The sequence below is a fragment of the Musca autumnalis genome, unplaced genomic scaffold (genome assembly GCF_047663935.1).
Source record: "Musca autumnalis isolate F117 unplaced genomic scaffold, ASM4766393v1 scaffold_5, whole genome shotgun sequence".
Classification (NCBI taxonomy): Eukaryota; Metazoa; Arthropoda; class Insecta; order Diptera; family Muscidae; genus Musca; species Musca autumnalis.
Window position 1 is genome coordinate 144,780,223 of NW_027412088.1, and position 20,858 is coordinate 144,801,080.

Below are 20,858 nucleotides of genomic sequence, written 5' to 3' on the forward strand. Positions count from 1 at the left end.
TACTAATATTGCTGTAATTCACGAGACGCAAATTATTTTTGAAGTGGAGTTAGAGTTTTTTTGGAAAACTGAACTGGAGTTGGAGGAAGAATTAAAAACCGTTTGGATGATGAAGCAATATCAGTTGCGGTGTCACAAAAAGCAGAGCAGAGGAAGTAAACTCAGTTATGATCAAATTTAATGGAGAGTTTTTATAATTTGTATTAGTGTAATAAAGTTAGTATTCTTGTTTACACGAATAAGCAATGTATTTTATTTATTTTGGCATATTATCAATGGCTTGCATTTTATAGCATCTTTAGACTGCATTTAAATTCAATCCAAAACGCTACATCAAAGGCTGTGATTTGGATCGAAAATGGAGTGCATCCTAGCTGTGTGCCGTGGAAGCAATGGAGTGCATCCTAGCTGCGCGCTCTCTTGTAAAATTCATAGGTGAATTCATAGGAAAAGATGTACTCCAGCGGCAATTGTTCTAGTGATTTAACTGCATCCGCGGATGCAAACTTTTTGCTGGGCATGAATGAAAATTCGTTAGATTTTCAATTTGAATGTTTCCATAACATTCATTCCACGAAATGCATAATGCATTCTCACAGAAAGTAGAATTCTTGCAAATATGTTTGAGGTCGCTGGAAATTCATTGAAAAAGGAGAAGCTGTTTCTATCTTTCGTGTTTGAAATCAAACATGTTTATTAGGGTTTTGTTTTTTTTTTTTTAACTTAGTCCCAATTTACATTAGGCGAGTTTACTTGCGGCAATTGTCAGTTTGTAGGTGAGAGAGGGTGCTGAGAGGCAAAGGGTTACCATATGCCTCACCTCTCTCTCCTATAAAATGACAATTGCCGCAAGTAAACTCGCCCAATGTAAATTGGGACGTAACAAAATACCATGGTATAATGATAAAAGGTAGTATCAAGCTAATGCCATGTTTATATTATAGCCTTTTGCAGGGTTAACCTTCTTTATGAGGATTTGTTTGACGTATATGTAATGGAATTGACATATTAATCCCAGTGGGTTTGTTAAATCCGTTTATATATATAAACGTACTATAACAGCTGATTAAATTTTTTTCATATTTTGTATTTGAAGTACATTCATTGCCAAACAGATTCTGACAAATATTTCTGTAGATACATATATACACACATACATATGTATATAAAAATGTAAACACGTCAGTAAACTTTTAAATTGAATTGAAAATTTGAAATCAAAGTCAAAAGAAAATAAAGGCCTGCATACATAAGCTGCTTTGCCTGGTTGCCTTGCTTTACTGCTTCATTTTTGACATAATAAAAATAAAAGAATAAAGGAGGCCGAGCAAATTTCGAACTGGGTTGCCCTTTTCTTTTTTATTCTTTTATCAGAAGCAAGCAAGAGCTGCGTTCCTTTACTTACCTGAGGTTACCATTTTTACCATATGTTACCATTTTTAACCTGCAAAGCGTTCCTTAACCCCGAAAAGTGTGAAAAATTGGAAGCAATTTTTAAGAGAGGGAGAGGGGAGAGAGAGCAAAATGGCTTTCTCTTCTACCACAGGATACCAGCAAAATTTCTGCAGGTAGAAAATGGCAGAACTGAAAAAGAAAATCGACGAAAAACAGAAGAAAAAGTCTAACGCTGACAAAACTAAATTAATAATTGTGAAATAAAAGACGAAATTGATTTTTTATGTTTCTTTTTGACATTGCTGCCAGATCTACCATTTTTCCGTTCCTTTACTTTTCTGGTAAAAATGTTCATGAGAGAGCAATTTTGAGCAATTTTGACACTTTTCTCTTTTACAACCCCTACCATTAAAAAAGTAAAGGAACAAAGCTAAAGCAACCAGGCAAGGCAGCTTATGTACGCAGGCCTTAAGACCTTAGCAATATCTTAAACGTTGTTCTGGATTTTGGATTACACTAACATGAAGAACATGCGGGGACGACTAGCGCTTTGTGTCCAAAAATGGTGCTCAACATTTGCAGAATATGGAATTGGGTTTAAAAATTCATGTTAAGAATAGTTGTTACTGCCCATCATCAATTCGCTATATGGGAGGAATAGGAAACACGCAACTTCAATTAAATCGTGGAGCGACTTTGAGCTAATTGTGGACGCTAATTGTTTTTAGGCATCTTGGAACCTAAATCACCAAAATGTGTATTCTATTCACTAAAATCTCATATTTTTCAACATTATATGTAGATTCTGCACATAAACAGCTCGAGCTTTTTATAAAGATGTATCTTATTATATATTAAACTTTATTTTGTTTGAATAAAATATTGTTGGAAAAGCAGTTGATTTTGATTTTGCTTTTAATCTAGCAAGGCCTTGTGCACGTGTATTTCTACCAGTCTCAAATACAGGTTTGTAATCCACAAAACTGGACTTGCTATTTTCACAATGTTCGGCAATTTAGACCTGCGAACAAAGAACAATATTTTAAATGATTTCATCTTCGAAACATGCATCTACATTAGGCCGGGCGATTTGAAAACCTTAATGGGCCCTTCGCAATTCTGATTCCTGGGATTGAACTGAGCAAAAAAGTCTACTGGACCCTATGTCTACGATGAAAATCGAGCCTCCCGATTTTGACTTTAAGTTTTTTATCTACGTGTTTTGACATCTTCGCATATAACACCCAAACCATTGAGATTTTCGAGTAATTAAGATCTCTCTAATACATCGCAAAAACATTGGAAAGCTTTTTCAGGCAGTTTTGGTCTTGAGAAGGTGCAAACTTTTCGGGAAATGTCGATAAATGACACTGTGCTACAAAAGTTGACCAGAAAAATATTCAAGCGTTCTGATGCAAAATTCCATCGTGTTGGGATCCATGGAGAACGAAAATGCTTTTTTTTTTTTTTTTTTTGAAATTTTGCCTGTTAGGGCGAAGATCATTTTTTTAATGATTTTATTAATTTTCTCGTTTAGAGTTAAGCTTAATGATCTGAAATTATTTGCAAGTGAAAAAGGAAAGCCATGGACTCGAACCCACATAGTCACCAAATTACGTTACCTGGTTTCATTGGTGGTAAAGCAAATCTTCGGACGTATCGACTATGTAATGGCTTCTCTGTCCTAGAACTTATCGTTTTTCAAATGCAAATGTGTTTTTATACATTAACGGATATTTGGCCGTTTTTGAAATGTATTTTCTTCACAACAACCGCTTTTTGCGATGCCTTTGAAGTTATGAGTTTTGGCTTTGAACGCTAACACGCCGTGACAACATTTTTTTTGATATGTTTTCAAGGACGTGGGTTCAAATCCCAGCCGGGCTCAGCCTATTTTTTATTTTTTGAAATTTTGCCTGTTAGGGCGAAGATCATTTTTTTAATGATTTTATTAATTTTCTCGTTTAGAGTTAAGCTTAATGATCTGAAATTATTTGCAAGTGAAAAAGGAAAGCCATGGACTCGAACCCACATAGTCACCAAATTACGTTACCTGGTTTCATTGGTGGTAAAGCAAATCTTCGGACGTATCGACTATGTAATGGCTTCTCTGTCCTAGAACTTATCGTTTTTCAAATGCAAATGTGTTTTTATACATTAACGGATATTTGGCCCGGCTGGGATTTGAACCCACGTCCTTGAAAACATATCAAAAAAAATGTTGTCACGGCGTGTTAGCGTTCAAAGCCAAAACTCATAACTTCAAAGGCATCGCAAAAAGCGGTTGTTGTGAAGAAAATACATTTCAAAAACGGCCAAATATCCGTTAATGTATAAAAACACATTTGCATTTGAAAAACGATAAGTTCTAGGACAGAGAAGCCATTACATAGTCGATACGTCCGAAGATTTGCTTTACCACCAATGAAACCAGGTAACGTAATTTGGTGACTATGTGGGTTCGAGTCCATGGCTTTCCTTTTTCACTTGCAAATAATTTCAGATCATTAAGCTTAACTCTAAACGAGAAAATTAATAAAAATGCTTTTAGTTCATTTGGGTCGCTTCGTATTATTTTTTATAACGGTAAAAGTAGTGAAAATCTGAGTTTCTTATATTTTCAAATTTAAACGGGCATATCTTATTTTTTCCACAACGTGATGAATATTATCTTTTGAATAAGCTATTATTGTTTTAAATCGGTTAACAAATTGCTAAGTTATAGTGGTTTAAGTCTGAAAACCCCCACAAAAAACTATAACTGAATTTTCCACAATTTTCAAAATAAATATTGAACAAAACAAAAAAACATTATTGGTCTGTTCTATGGTAGAACAAGAAAAGGTAGCAGCAATACCCAGCTGACTGAACTGGGTTGTAGTGTTAGTGTCAAATTTCATATGACATTTTATACATTTATTTCTATTTCGATGTACATTAGGGACATATATTTTTTGAGAAAAAAAAATATATCATTCGGAAAAAACCATTTCCGAGAAAGACTTCTTCATATCAATGATATGTAACCTCCTCCAAGTTCGAACGATAAGCCGCGCAGTAAATCATCGCTTGTAGAGGCGATACAACGTTTGTTAATATATGAGGTATTTTGTTAAAATTTAAAAAAATAAAGCCCTAATAAACATGTTCTTCTTTGATTTCTAAAACAAAACATTGAAACAGCTTCTCCTTTTTCTATGAATTTCCAGCGACCCCAAACTTTTCTGCAAGAATTCTACTTTCTGCGAGAATTTATGCATTTAGTGGAATGATGTGAAAAATTGTTAGTTTTTTAAAATCAAATAATTTATAGACATTTCCTTGTTTTGTTTACAAATACAACTGGCAGTAACGTTACAAACAAAAACAAATTCCTTTGTGGTTGTTGTTCGAGTTGTATTTGTTGTAGTATTAACTTTACCTTGTATTTGTTCTACCATGGGTCTGTTCCTTTACTTTTGAAAATGGTAAAACCGGCAAAAGTAGCAAAAATTGTAATCTGCTTCCATATGAATTGTATGGTGTCTGAAGTAAAGGAACGCTTTCGAGTAAAAAGTTGTAAAACTTGAAGATTCTTGCACGTACAGGAACAGAGCTTTTATTTTTGAAAATTATGAGAAATTTAGTTAAAGGTTTTTTTTTGTGGGGTTATTCAGACTTAAACCACTATAACTTAGCCATTTGTTAACCGGTTTAAAACAATAATAGCTTATTCAAAAGATATTATTCACCCCTTTAAAAGGAAAAGAAATCAGTTGTGAAAAAAATAAGATATGTCCGAAAATCTCAATGGTTTGGGTGTTATATGCGAAGATGTCAAAACACGTAGATAAAAAACTTAAAGTAAAAATCGGGAGGCTCGATTTTCATCGTAGACCTATGTTCCAGTAGACTTTTTTGCTCAGTTCAATCCCAGGAATCAGAATCGCGAAGAACCTATTAAGTTTTTTTTCCTTCCACACAAACGCCCCGGCCTAATCTACATACACAAGCAGGAACACATCGTAAAGGAGTTTTCGCGGCATGACAATTGAATCTAAAACCGCGAGCCGCGCAATTGCAAACTTTTTGCTGGGTACTGATGGGTTCCAAGAAGGGCAACTAGTACTACTGTTCAACCCACAACGAAAAAAAGGACTATGCCCCAAACTCCAAACGCACTGGGAAGGCCCCTACAAGGTAGTCACGAAAATAAATGACGTCGTGTATCGCATACAGAAGAGCGACAGCCCTAGGTCGAAGATGAAGGTGGTACATCTAGAACGGTTGGCCCGCTATGGAACAAAGACTGTGCCCAGTCAAGACGAACAGGCTTAAGCAGGAGCCAGTGTTACCAATGCCCAACCCAACGAGCGGGAACTGTGCCTATTCGGGACGAACAGGCTTACGCGGGAGGCAATGTTACGGATGTAACTGATAGATTTAAGTTAATTTATTTGAATTTCCGTTAATTTGAATATTTGAATTATAACGTAGATTTCCATAGAGCTGTTACTTTGTTTAAATCGAGTTACAACAACAAATATTGGATAGAATTCTCTTCATCATTCTAGTTCTTACTTTACATGTTACTGATGTGCCTTTGTTTCCATTTGTTTTGCCAAAATCATTCAATTATCGCCTAGTTTGCCATTTCTTGTATTTGTTTTTGTTGTACTTTCTTGTATAATAGTCAATTACGTCATGTCTGTCTTCTGTGTTTGTATCCCGTATATGTGTGTTGTTGTTCGCTTGGTGCGAGTGTGCGTCTGTGTGTTTGTTGTTAGTTGGCTTCTCGAGGTTGCCAGATGCATGCTCTAGATACTTCCAAACGATAAATGTCGGGATATAAATATCGGATGACGGGCAAACAGTGATCAGTTATGAATTTTATACCGAAGTGAAAACATCGACTAGTAAAGAAGTAAAGCTGTGTACTTAGCTATAACAGTCAGTTCCGAATAAGTGTAATAAATTAAATAAAGCATTGTAGAAACGTAATCTGAAACGAACCCTGTTTTATTTGGTACAAATCGTATCGGGGAATAAAACAACGTCTACACGGAGACCTAATTCCTAACATTTTCTTACCGGCTTTTTCGCTGGCAGCCATAAGATTAACCCTAGTTACCGTGTGCGTGTGGGGATATCGTTGCCGAGATCAGGGCGAATAGAAACCCTGAACACTGCTGGCAATTAAATGCTCTTTCCGTGATTTGTCTTTTTCTTCCATGAATAACAATACAGTAACACTGAAGGTAGAACTCTTTGTACGTTAAGAGGACCGAGGAACCTAAAAAATATGAACTTATTTTAATCTCCAGCCGCAGAAACGTTCTCTATCAGGCCTGTCACAGAAACCAATTCCGATCGAAAGTGGAATTGATTCCGAATTTAGCTTCTTCAGAAACCGAAAAACGAAAAATTCTTTCGGAATGAAACCACTTTTGGTTTATCAAGTGGAATTGTATTTTTTTGATAACATGTCACATTAAAACACTCCAAAAGCACTTAAAAATAATAAAAATATTGTTTTATTAACAAAACCACATTTAATTTCATATTTTTTATAATTTTATTGAAAAATTTTGCAAATGTTCATTATTTCTCAATCAACAAAACCAATTAGTAACAAAGTATTGCCACATAATTTTTTTCCAGCCCAATTATGAACGGCCTCTCACCGTGAGTTTTCTCTTTCTCGCCTCCTCCCCTATTATAAACATCATATCGCCGTGAGTGATGTTATGTTCTCACTGTTCCCTTATTATAAACAACAAGAGGGTGAGCAAAACTCACGTTCGTGAAAAAATTAGCTATTACAAATGTAAAAAAAGTGAGAAAAAGAGGCAAATTTCTACTGAAATTTCTCACTACCGAAATCAAAGTGAGTTGAACAAAAAAATTTAAGTGTGAAAATTTATTTTAAAAAATACGAATATTTTGTATCTGTAATGATAATTAATTGTATTTTAGGTTGAAAGTAACAAAAAATAATAAGAGATTTTTTATGTTGTGAGGTTATTGTTGACCTTTGGACGCTATTTTCTTTGATTTTAATTTGGCTTGAGGTCAACTTAAAAATAAATGGGCGTTTTTGTTTTTATTCTTATAAAAAGAAAGAAATATCATTATTATAAATTTCTACCATAATGTTTATAGTTGCATAAAACGAATGTTCTTGTTTTTTAAAGCTTAGGACATTGACCGCTAACATTTTTTCAGAGTTCTTTACGAATTCGGTCTGAATCTCTGAATTCTTTCAGAATTTGGTACAAAATTGGGTCTACCTTCAGTTCCAAGAATGGCATGTAACTATCCACTGGAGTTATATGACTAGGTTTGGCATCGCACCATTAAAAGACGCAGAGTGCTGTGCATGGTGCTATCAATATTTTCCTAAGAATTTAGACAATATCCCAAGTATAGTTGAGCAAAAACTACTCTGGTTTGTTGTGGACTTTATTCACACTATATTTGTTTACATTAGAACCTGCGACTATGTGAAAGCTATTCAAAACTACTTGAAATGCTTGTTGAGCAAGGGATTCTATCCAGTATGGTTGGGCTTCCCTCTCTAGAACGTGAAGATCATTCTTGATGGACCTAGTGTGTCGGGCCAACCCACCCAACGTTTTAGTTACAGTACTTGCTCGGGCATTACCGTGAGAGCCATCCCTATCTCACGGTAATGCCCGAGCAAGTAATGTACACGATTTGGATCTTTTGGGGTCGCAGTCTTGGAAAGAATGGGAGATGGTGCTAAACACAACTTCCACTTCATTTCCTTGGTATTCCTCAGAATTTGCCATTTCTGTTATCACCCAAAATGCAACATTAAACATTTACTTATTGTAGCCATTTAATGACGTTTTTAAACGACATTTGTTCACTTTTTTACGATTTTCCAATAAATTTCACGAATTCTTCAGTGTAAATAAACAATTTTCACATATCTGCCAAAACAAAAGAACAGCTGTTACAGATGTTGCCATGTTGTTTTAATGTTGTATTTTCTTTTACCAATATCCATGTTCTTTTACAGTGGATTGTTAATAACTGACATTTTTCTTGCTAGAAATGTTTATTAATTTGAAAATGTATTTATTTTTTATACAAAAAATAAGAATTAATTAATCTCAAAGTTATTTGTGCAAAAAATGACGGTATGGCAACACAAATTATTATTTCAAGGGTTCACAAGTCGCGCCATTATTTTCCATTTTCCGACTTGTCAACCCTTGTTCACTTTTTGTGCTCCTCCCTGCTCAATCATAATAGCTCGAGCAGGTGAAAGTGAACTGCAACTCACTTGTGAGTAGCTCCCTACGTGAAGATTCATAATCGCTATGTTCGTGAAAATCACGTTTTTCTTCGAACAAAGATTTATCGCTTCTAAAAACTAAACAATCTGGCATTACGAATGATAACTTAAAACAAACATAAAGAAGAACAAAATAGAAAGAACTCAAGCACGGTATTTTTCAATGTTATGTTCATTTTTGCATTATTAAAATTGAAAATCCAAAAAAATGTACATTCTTTTCGCACAAAAAAGCTTTCTTTAAACATAATATTTTCAGAATTCCCACTTCTGCAGTGCTTTTAATCATATGTTTTTGCTTTGTTTCTTTTGTTTCCTCTAATGTTGCCATATTTATACTAAAAAATACGATTTTCGGAATTCACCAAATCGATCGAGATCTGGAGAAGCTAAAACAAAAACGATCGAAATGAAATTACGGAATTGAAACCATTCCGATCGGAATCTGTGACATGCCTGTATGGACCAATAGAATGCCGAAAAAGTAAACTTGTCACACATTCTCGCGAAATATTAAAATATTTATTCCAATAAAAATATAAATAAAACGTAAACAATATGTTGTTTTGTTGTAATTGACATACAATAACAACAACTTTCATATTGTTTCGAACGCATGGTTGTATTTGGCAGCTCAAGGACGGTTTTTTCAAATGAGATTACCTTCTTATTCTGCCATGGTATTATTGTTTTACACAAATAATAAATGCATTTTATTTATTCTGGGATATTTCGCAATGGCTTGCATTTTTATTACATCTTTAGACAGGCTAAAAATGCAACAAAGAATGCCTTTAAATTCAATCCAAAACACTACATCAAAAGCTGTTATTTGGATCGAAAATGGAGTGCATCCTAGCTGTGTTCTGTGGAAGCGAAATGGAGTGCATCCTAGCTGCGCTCTCTCTTGCAAAATTCATAGGAAAAGATGTACTCCAACGGCAAATGTACTGTAAAGATGTTGTGATTCAACTGCATCCGCGGATGCAGTTTTATCAGTACAAGTGTACATTACAATTGCCGTTGGAGTACATCTTTTCCTATGAATTCACTTATGAATTTTGTCTTTACATTTACATAGAAACTGAATCAGAAAGGCTATGATAACGTAAAAAGGCTTTTCATTTTACGTTTTCATAAAACGAGAATTGACCCCCAGCTTTCGACATGAACTCCAACTCCACTAAAAATTTCCGTCTTGTAAAAATGTTCACAACTTTATTTTGTATTTTTTATTTTATGACAAATTCTTCTTCTTGTTTCTCGTTTCTCTTTTGAAGAAATGATGTCGGCAAAAAAAATTAAATTAACAATTATGAATTTTTGAAGTATTTTGCAATAATGCGTTTATTAATACCTGTCTAATGAAATTATGTACAAAAATTATATGGACCGCTTTATTTTTGGAAAACATTTTTGATATTTCACAGTACTGAGCTGGTTTTTGTTGTAGTTTTTGGCTGATGCATCTACCTGGTAATTGGAATTATTCTACCATGGATGCATCTACCTTTAGTTTATAAGTTTTCAAGAACACACCTAATAATATTTTTGCATGGTACTTTATTTTAGCTGTTTGCCGCCGTTAATTATTTTACTTGAAGACTTCAAAGTGTGATCTGTCACAGTTCCGCTGGACTTTGTTTTGGAATTAGGAGGAGGTTTTACAAAATACCCTCAATTTATCATCATAATAACAGGAAACTAAGCAAATAATTACAAAAATGCCAACTGATGTTATTGGTTATTTATATGCAGCAACTGTTGCTGCCGGAGGAATTATGGGCTATGTTAAAGCCGGTTTGTTATCGCCGAAAAAAAACCATGCACGTAACAATAAAAATTCTTCTCTTTCAGGTTCCATTCCCTCTTTGGGAGCTGGTCTAGCTTTCGGTGCAATATTAGGATTTGGTGCACACCTTAATTCACAAGAACCACCACGTCCATTACTGCAATTTGGCACATCTCTTGCATTGGCTGGTATTATGGGATCACGATTCTACAGATCAGGAAAAATGATGCCAGCTGGCATGATTTGTTTGATTTCAATTGCGGCATTAGTCCGTAATGTTGTCACCTATAATCGTTACTTGCCGCTGCCAGGAAGGACTTAAATGAATGGATTGGTTTTTCTTATATGCATTTTAATTGGTTAAGGGTTCTCTGTACATTAATTGCTCCAAAAGGAAATAAAAGTTGTATATTTTATTACAATTGAATCAAATTGTGTGTTTCTACTGGTATATGGTCGAAGATACAAAAATACCACGAAGGTATTAAAATCTAATTAATTATGGCAACTGTATTACTAATGAATTGGTAGAAGTGGTAGAAGAGAAAGGCATTTTTGCTCTCTCTCCTCTCTTAAAAATTGCTTGCAGTTTTACAACTTGTTGGGGTTAAGGAACGCTTTGCAGGTTAAAAATGGTACCAAATGGTAAAAATGGTAACCACAGACAAGTAAAGGAACACAATTATTGCTTGTTGAAGAGTGTGTTGAGAGACTTAAGGGTGCAATAGCCTCGCCTCTTTATTCATCAAACTGCCAATGTAAATTGGAACACTGGCGTTTAATGCTGCATACATTTGCGATTTTTTTGATTCATCTAAAATTTATGGGCCGATTCCGTACAGCGAGGCGAGTCATGTCGCGTCGTCTATCGTCTCTGCGACAAAATATAAAAAATGCACTACGTACAGCGATAGAAAATAATCGTCGATAACAAGTTATTTTAATTTTTTTATTTTATTTTTATTCGTTAGTAAAAATGAACGGCGACAGCTAATTTGTTGTCGCCGGAAAATGAACATTACGGCGACAAAATTTGACGTCGTCGTGCGACTTTTGCCATACGTAATGGACAAATTGCAACTGGCAACGCGACACGACTCGCGTCGCTGTACGGAATCGGCCCATTAAATTCTTAATAAATTCAGATTAAAGGCCTTCATAGGCTACTGTTTCAAAACCCTATACAAAGTAAAGGAACAAAAGGTATAAAATCTGTGAAATACAATCGTTTTATTATTGCAATTTTGAATCGTTTACACCCAATATTTATATATTTTTGCTGAATAAAAAGTAATCTAATCTAAAAATTATTTTTTTTTTTTTTTGTAAATATCTTGTTTTTAAAATAGACACAAATACTGTTAGTTGTATTCAGTTTTTATGGTAAAATAATTTTAATTACAATAAAAGACGACATGTGATTGCAAAAAAAAAAAAAATATAAGATTATACTCACCGTGATATACAGTCAAAGAATAAAGTCTACATATACCCTATAAACCTTGAGTTTTAAGGGTAAGGAAACATTTTTATGCAATACTATTAACTTCATGAGAAATCTGAGGGAATCGTATGTTTAGCGACACTCAGGAGGATATATTAGCCACAAGGACAACTTTAACGCGCTCTTGGATCTTAGACTCTTCAGTTCCAATTATTTTGGGAGGTTATTTTATAACATACTAGGCTGGAAAAATCAAAGAAATCTACAAAGGCCAGCTTGAACGAACTATCAACGAAATGTGACCCTAAATAACGGCATTTAACTCACAAATATGTTTCTTCTTTATCTAAAGGATATCATAGACAACCAGAAACATCCGCTAAAACAAGAAAATGTAAAACTTTTATGGCTTATTCCCTAAATTTTACGGTAATATCCATATTTCCTTTTGTCCCTAAAATTTTTCAATGTTTGTAGAACTTACCGTTATTTATATTATGCAATAGACTTTTGTTGTATTTAATTTTATTTATTGTGGATATTAAGTAGAACTATGTACTTGGATTTGCATAAAAATGTTTCCTTAAAGTTCATTTAGACTACGCTGGATTTAGCAATTATCTGGCTTTATTTGACATATGTTGTATGAAAATGACAACTTAAATCCACTGGATTTGCTAAATCCAGCATAGTCTAAATCAGGTATTACACTTAAAACTCAAGATTTATAGGGTGTATGTAGATTTTATTCTTTGACTGTATTTATCAAGTACGAAATTATTCTGAATACAAACTCAAAGTAGAAGATGTGCAGTAGAGAAATCTAATCTTTTAAGTTGAATATTATACCATGAAAATTTTTTTTAACTATGATGGACATATATATATGTATGTATGCATGGTGCAAGAAAGAAGGTGATACAATAATAGCAGCTGATGTCTTAATTTGCTGTCAAAACATATTTTTAATCAAAAATAAATAGCAAAGATTTCTCTTCTATAAATAATCAGCCCTATTCTGAACGCATGGGAGTTGGGAATTTTTTCCCATTCCCACATTTTCGTAAAGCCCTATTCTGAACATTCCCATGGGAACTGTTTCCCATGGGAGCGAAATTTCCCATTCCCACGTTTTCCATATTCTCAACGACGTGGGAACAGCAAATGATGGGAGCTGGAATTTCGAAATTCGAAATCAGTTACACCAAATTATTATAGCATACTTTTGGGGGATGTAATTTTGTTTTGTAATACAAAATGCCTATTTGCATTGAATTCGCGGTTTTTGAATTAGATTAGCAAAGCACAACTCACTTAATTCAACAACCGTGTGCATTGATTTATGGATTTTTTAAGTGAATGGAGTCAACGATGTGTGGTGTTGTTCTAATAAGCACATTTTCTTCAGAATTTGCGAATTGGTGTAAGCATTTTTTAATTAGTAGGCAAACATAAGTTTTGTGTATAAAGTAATAGGAACTTTTTAAGTTTGCAACGAATTTAAAAATTGTATGTTGATTCGGAATAATTTTAGTTAGGGGTTTAACGCGTATATCGCTAGTTTTACTTATTCCTAATGATCGCTAGAACTCGTATTTTGCATATTTAAAAAAAAAATTCAAAAAGAAAAATTCGGATATTTTTCTCGATTATTACACATTTCAGAAAACGTATCTCAAAAAAATTAATAAATAAAATACGTTTTTGATTGAATCTAAAACTAAAACACATGCCCTTGCAAAATTTCAAGCTTCTACGTTCAAAAATAACGATCCTATTCAAGAAAAGGCATTTCGGATAATGGAATAGCGTTGCAATAATTTAGCATATATGTATGTACGTTTGTGTGATAGTTGTCGTGTCGTTGAGAAGACTAACACGTTTTCAATAGAACGTTAGTCGTCTGATTTAAAAAACCGGAAGATTATATTACGAAAATGAATAAAAGTTGTAAAGATTGCATGTATTATGGTTATTTTCCAATATATTTTAATAATTATTGCCAAAAATTCTTTTGAAATTGATTTGTTTTTACTTGCTGTGCTGCGTTAACAGAATCAACCATGACTCTTTTTCTCGTATTTCAATACATATGGTCTGTTCCAGAACTGCAAAAATCTACTAATTTTTACTACTTTTTTTTTGTTTTGTTCGATAACATAAAGGAAAATTTTTTATCGGTGTAAAACATGTTAGATTCTTGCAGGTTTTTGTATCATATAAGAATATGCAAAATCCGAAGTCTACTAATGACATATTTTACAGTACATTTTGTATGCTTTTATTAAGCAAACACATGGCGATTATAAATATTTGCAATAATTTTGTCGTGTAGATGTCTTAAAATATGAAATTTCATAAAAATATGAAATTTCTTGAAAATTTTTTTCAAACTCCCACACTGTTTGCTGGGGAGATTTTTCCCACAAAAAGACACAAAATTCTCCCACAATTCAAGATAGAGAATGTATACTTTTTTCCCATGGGAACAAATTCCCAATTCGAACTTCATTCAGAATGAGGGGAGATGGGAAATGGGAAAAAAACTCCCACAAAATTTTATTCAGAATACGAAAATGTGGGAATGGGAAAAAATTCCCAACTCCCATGCGTTCAGAATAGGGCTGGTATTCTGAATAAAATTTTGTGGGAGTTTTTTTCCCATTTCCCATCTCCCCTCATTCTGAATGAAGTTCGAATTGGGAATTTGTTCCCATGGGAAAAAAGTATACATTCTCTATCTTGAATTGTGGGAGAATTTTGTGGGAAAAATCTCCCCAGCAAACAGTGTGGGAGTTTGGAAAAAAATTTCATATTTTAAGACATCTACACGACAAAATTATTGCAAATATTTATAATCGCCATGTATTTGCTTAATAAAAACATACAAAATGTACTGTAAAATATGTCATTAGTAGACTTCGGATTTTGCATATTCTTATATGATCAAGAACCTGCAAGAATCTAACATGTTTTACACCGATAAAACATTTTCCTTTATGTTATCGAACAAAACAAAAAAGTAGTAAAAATTAGTAGATTTTTGCAGTTCTGGAACAGATATGTATTGAAATACGAGAAAAAGAGTCATGGTTGATTCTATCAACGCAGAACAGAAAGTAAAAACAAATCAATTTCAAAAGAATTTTTGGCAATAATTATTAAAATATATTGGAAAATAGCCATAATATATACAATCTTTACAACTCTTATTCATTTTCGTAATATAACCTTCGGGTTTTTTAAATCAGATGACTAACGTTCTATTGAAAACGTGTTAGTCTCCTCAACGACACGACAACGATCACACAAACGTACATACATATATGCTAAATTATTGCAATGCTATTCCATTTTCCGAAATGCCTTTTCTTGAATAGGATCGTTATTTTTGAACGTAGAAGCTTGAAATTTTGCCAGGGCATGTGTTTTAGTTTTAGATTCAATCAAAAACATATTTTTTTGAGTTACGTCTTCTGAAATATGTAATAATCGAGAAAAATATCCGAATTTATCTTTTTGATTTTTTTTTTTAAAAATATGCAAAATACGAGTTCTAGCGATCATTAGGAATAAGTAAAACTAGCGATATACGCGTTAAACCCCTAACTAAAATTATTCCGAATCAACATACAATTTTTAAATTAGTTGCAAACTTAAAAAGTTCCTATTACTTTATACACAAAACTTATGTTTGCCTACTAATTAAAAAAATGCTTACACCAATTCGCAAATTCTGAAGAAAATGTGCTTATTAGAACAACACCACACATCGTTGACTCCATTCACTAAAAAATCCATAAATCAATGCAAGGTTGTTGAATTAAGTGACCCAGCAAAATAAATTGGAAGTAGTGCAATGTGGACTAGTTCTGTCACGGCATGTTTTGATGCAGTTCAACTGGAGTCGTGAAAAAGGCACTCCAGTCCTCACATTTTAACCGCATTTGGATGCAATCCAAAGAATCACATCCACTTGTCACATTTTAACAACATCCGGATGCAGTTCAACGGAGTCGTGAAAAAGGCACTCCAATTCCTCACAATTTAACAGCATCCGGATGCAGTCCAAACGGAGTCGTGAAAAAGGCACTCCAATTCCTCACAATTTAACAGCATCCGGATGCAGTCCAAACGGAGTCGTGAAAAAGGCACTCCGTTCGCTAAATTTTATTAGCAGTTGTTAGAGATCCCTATATGTACATAAATCAGATTGTACATCTCTGCAGGCAGCGGCTTTCATTTTCCAAAAAGAGATAAGCGTGTTAACATGTCCAAACATTTGTTAATACAAACTAAATAATATTTAAATAATATTTAATTTGTGAACATTTTTCAGGCAACTCACCAGAAGAAAATTTCCGAATGGAGTGCTGTTGGAGTACGTGTCGAAATCTTAAGTGGTGATGGGAAGACAACCCATTTAGCAAATGAAGCAAAAACAGTTCAGCTTGGAACAAATGCAAGCGGAGGAAACACGCATGTTTGCGATTGAATTCAATGGAGAATTTTCATAATTTGTGTTAATGTAATAAAGTTGTTAATATTTTTGTTTTGCACAAATAATAAATGCATTTTATTTGTTCTGGCATATTTTGTAATGGCTTGCACAATTTCCGCAGAATGCCTGTACCAAACACGTGCTTTGGACTGCCTCCTATTCTACCCCATAGGGTTAGTTAAAATGCAATGCCAAAGGGTCAGTTAAAATGCAGTGCCAGAGGTTCAGTTAAAATGCAGTGCAAAAGGGTTAGTTAAAATGCAATGCCAAAGGGTCAGTTAAAATGCAGTGCCAAAGGGTTAGTTAAAATGCAGTGCTTTGGAGTGCATCTTTCAGTAGTCACGCTCTTGTAAAAATCATCAGTGAAAATGCATAATTTGATGCACATCCAGATCACTTGTACATATCATTTAACTGCATCTTTGGAGGCAAACATTTTGCTGGGGAGTTGTGCTTTGCTAATCTAATTCAAAAACCGCGAATTCAATGCAAAAAGGCATTTTGTATTACAAAACAAAATTACAGCCCCCCAAAAGTATGCTATAATAATTTGGTGTAACTGATTTCGAATTTCAGCTCCCATCGTTTGCTGTTCCCACGTCGTTGAGAATATGGAAAACGTGGGAATGGGAAATTTCGCTCCCATGGGAAACAGTTCCCATGGGAATGTTCAGAATAGGGCTGAATATCTCTACTACGAGGGTTACCATATGGACCAAGGGGTACCAGATCATATTACATGTAAATAATGTCCTATAGGTCTCTTAAAACTGGAATATCTGAAAACTAATGCGTTTTGTGAGTTTTTTAGTTCACAAGGAGGGACTGCCATTAATTACAATATATATTGCCTCCAGCTATTTGGCTAAAACCTAAAACAACATTAACAACAGCAAAAGGAAATTACAGAAAATTCGTTTGGAAAAGTTCGGTAAGCTAAGACTTCAAGCAATATCAATATTGGACCATGGTCTGGGGTGTTGAAAATTCCAAGTGGAGGTGATAGTATTCGGTTAGTAGATCAAAAACCCCAAAAGAGTTTTGGGTTCTCAAGCCAAACTTTTTTTGAGCCCCTTATATAAGCTTAACCAAAGGCAATGTGTTCCCAATATTATGCGTTATACTTCGCAAGATTGAAGATAATGCTTTGAAATTTGATTGAGGCCTTTGGTTTACATATAGATTTATTGGTAAAAATGGGTCATGTCGGTCGACTTTTTGATATCGCCCACATATAAGGGTATATCCCGATTTCCAGTATTTTTTGCGTTTTACCCATATTTTCCAACGAATTTCGCCAAATGTTGGTATTTTGAATTGGTTTTTAGATGTATCTAAACGTTAGTATAGAAAACCCATTAAAAATAGGAAGTATTAATCCTATTAAAAATGCTATTATCCAGTCTATATAATAGAGCATAGTGGCTGTCTTCTTCAAAATATTTCAGTTGGACTCTCATGCATTGTTCCTCGAAAATGAAACTAAATGCATCAGAAATAAAAATTGATTTTTACCTGTGTTAAAAGTGCGTATATTGACGTTTTGAAACGCGTAGCTTCGAAGTTGTTAAGTACATCGGCGTTAAGAAACATAATACTTCATACATTTGCAGTCATTTGGCAAATTCAACTGACGATACTTTAAAAAGCATCAAGTACAGATAAAGTATAAAAGGCTCCCCAGCCTCTAAGCAAAATGAAACCCATACTAAGCGAGACGAAAAAAGCATAACAAAATCTTTAAGAACTACCTGCAGATACTCAAAAAACTTTCTCTTGTCTAAATAGGCTGGAAATTTAAACGAACTCTCATCAATCGATGACGTGAGTCTATGGTATGTTATCTGCGGACTAATTTTCGATATTACTTCCTACTTACTACATCTGAATAATGACTAATCAAAAATTGCTCGGCACTTCGAATTCAACATTACATGGGGGTTAGGAAAAAATAATTAAACAATAAAATGAAACTCTAAAATCATATAAAATAAATTAAAATTTATAAAATAATCACAAAATTGCAACCACATGCCGCCTCTCCAAAATATACATATGTATTAAAAAATATAGCTATAACATGATTTCGTCTTGTTGCAGAAATTGTCATCTTCCATCACAACTAAATGAAGAAGAATATAACATAGTGAGGACACGCACAACACTACTTTTGTTCTGTCTTGTATCTGGACATCAAACGACCATCGACATATGAACTTAATAGGATAACTGTGTGGAATAAAATGCTAAGATATAAATTGATATTTCACAAATCATTATGTATTGAGATGAATAAAAAGTTCTGTTTAAACATGGAAATTGTATATGTATAAGTGATTTATCAAAGTAATACATATGTATGTACAGTGTACAAAAGTTATAGAATTTTGATAGTTTTCTATACATACCATAAAAGGTATATTTTATAATATTGCAATGTATTATACTTGGGCAGTTGGTCAAGTGGTGGTGGTTGCTTATAATTTTGGTAGGTCATCTAAAGAAGAGAAACACTGCATGATTGATTGAGCGCTGTAAGAAAAAATTTAAAAATAAAACAACAAAATATTTCACATTTCACGCAATGGAACTTGTGAAAGATTAACATTTTTAACAATTAACTTTTAAATTTGTTTATTTTATTTTGAATTTAAAAATGTTTATTTTTAAGCATTAATTTTTCTTCATTTCTCATTTTACTTTGCATATTTTTTTTTGTTTGTATTGTTTTGTTTCTAAATAATTGATACCATTTTTAGCAGTACCAAATTTGTAAAGAAAAAAATGTTGCAACATTTTCTCTTTTTCGTTTTTTTTTGTAATATTTTAATTTTTTTTTTGCTTAAAGCTAAATATTTAGTTTTGAAATGGTTTTTTTTGTTTGTTTTTAATATGGTTGGTATGCATGTTGACTTATTGGTAAATTGATAAATATAAAAGATAATTCATTTAAATTAAAAAATTTCAATGTTCAAATCACCTTTGTTAAGAAGTAAATCTTACCATAAACACGTATTCAATATTATTTCTTTGTATGTATGTTGTGGGTAGATAGTTAAGTGGAAACGGGTCTATAACAATTCATTTTGTGATAATAACTAGTCTTCTAGCCTTCCCACTCACTGCTGTAAATAGATTTGATATAGGGAAAATATATGTGTGTGGTATATGTGGCATATATGCAAACAAATGTATACAATTAATTGAACATCAATATATAGATATGTATATATCAAATGAAGGTATTATGGTATTTCACTAGAACACTATCATTAATCAAGAAAATCGTATAAAATTATAACAAATAATATTGTAGATGTTTGTTCAAAGAATATAACTTGAAATGGTACCCGAGATATATACGAAAATTAACCATTGTATGGCTTTTGAAGTACGTATAAGGTCTATTTATATTTTGTATATAGGAAAATGTTTCAACACAAACTCACTCGAATACATGTGAAATATTTTAATCACAAATACATAGGGCACACTCTCTCTCTCTCTCCTCAAATAGATCCATCGTCATAATCATCAATGACACCATGGTTAGCCTAAATAACGAAATCCAAAATTCATAGTAAAGAAGAAATAATATATATATTTGCATACATATGTATATAAAAATCAAATCCCATATATGAAATTTATTATGAAAACCTCACACAGTAAGTAAATACATCTAATTTTTATTTTAAAATTTATTTTTTATTCATATACATATGTAAGAATTAGCTAGAAATTTTGGTGTAAAATTGAAAATAATATCAAAAAATTTCATTTGCAACTTTCAACCGACTTTACAATGCTGAATATGGCCGACTTCCGTATTGTCAGTTGCTTTGTATTCGTGCATTAAACTAGGGGTTATTAAATCGAGTTCCATACTAGAGTAATTTTATGAAATTGCAGTAGTGGGGAAATCGATTTAAAACCCCTAGTTTCATGTACGAATACAAAGCAACTGACAATACGGAAGTCGGTCTATGTATTTGTTTATATATAAATGTGATAACATCGGCATTAATTTATCTACACAAATCAGTGGAGTTCATAACTATATCTTGGGATAAAAACCGGCAATGAGGAAAGTTGAATTTTACCCCAGAAAATACAAACTCCTTAAAATCCCGTTACTTGTATTCGATGGAAGTGTAGAGAAGATTCTAAATACCTAGAAATGCTTTTAGGCTTATCCCGGTAATATAACAGATATTCGACGATCTATTTGGGGCATGCTAACAATTTAATTAATCACTTTCAACTTTGTGGGGTTCCCGGACAAAAGGACACAATGGGACTGATCAAATATCTGGTATGGCTCTCAGTCATAGATCTATTCTAAAAGGTGGGCTACATAACTGGAAACTGGATGCAGAATATCCAGGACATTCTGACCGGTGAACTTGATTTGGCAGGAGAA

At 33.3% G+C, this 20,858-nt stretch overlaps 2 protein-coding genes across 2 annotated transcripts in view; one reads left to right on the forward strand and one right to left on the reverse strand.

The window, feature by feature from the left end:
* Orc6 (Origin recognition complex subunit 6) overlaps positions 1–20,858 on the reverse strand; it is a 213,059-nt gene that overhangs the window by 78,704 nt on the left and 113,497 nt on the right. The gene's annotated exons all lie outside the window — the stretch shown is intronic.
* LOC141405445 (transmembrane protein 14 homolog) lies at positions 10,273–10,922 on the forward strand. Its single transcript, XM_073989746.1, has 2 exons — positions 10,273–10,498; positions 10,556–10,922. Exons 1-2 carry the CDS (start codon positions 10,423–10,425, stop codon positions 10,810–10,812), a joined length of 333 nt encoding a protein of 110 aa, XP_073845847.1. The 5' UTR covers positions 10,273–10,422; the 3' UTR covers positions 10,813–10,922.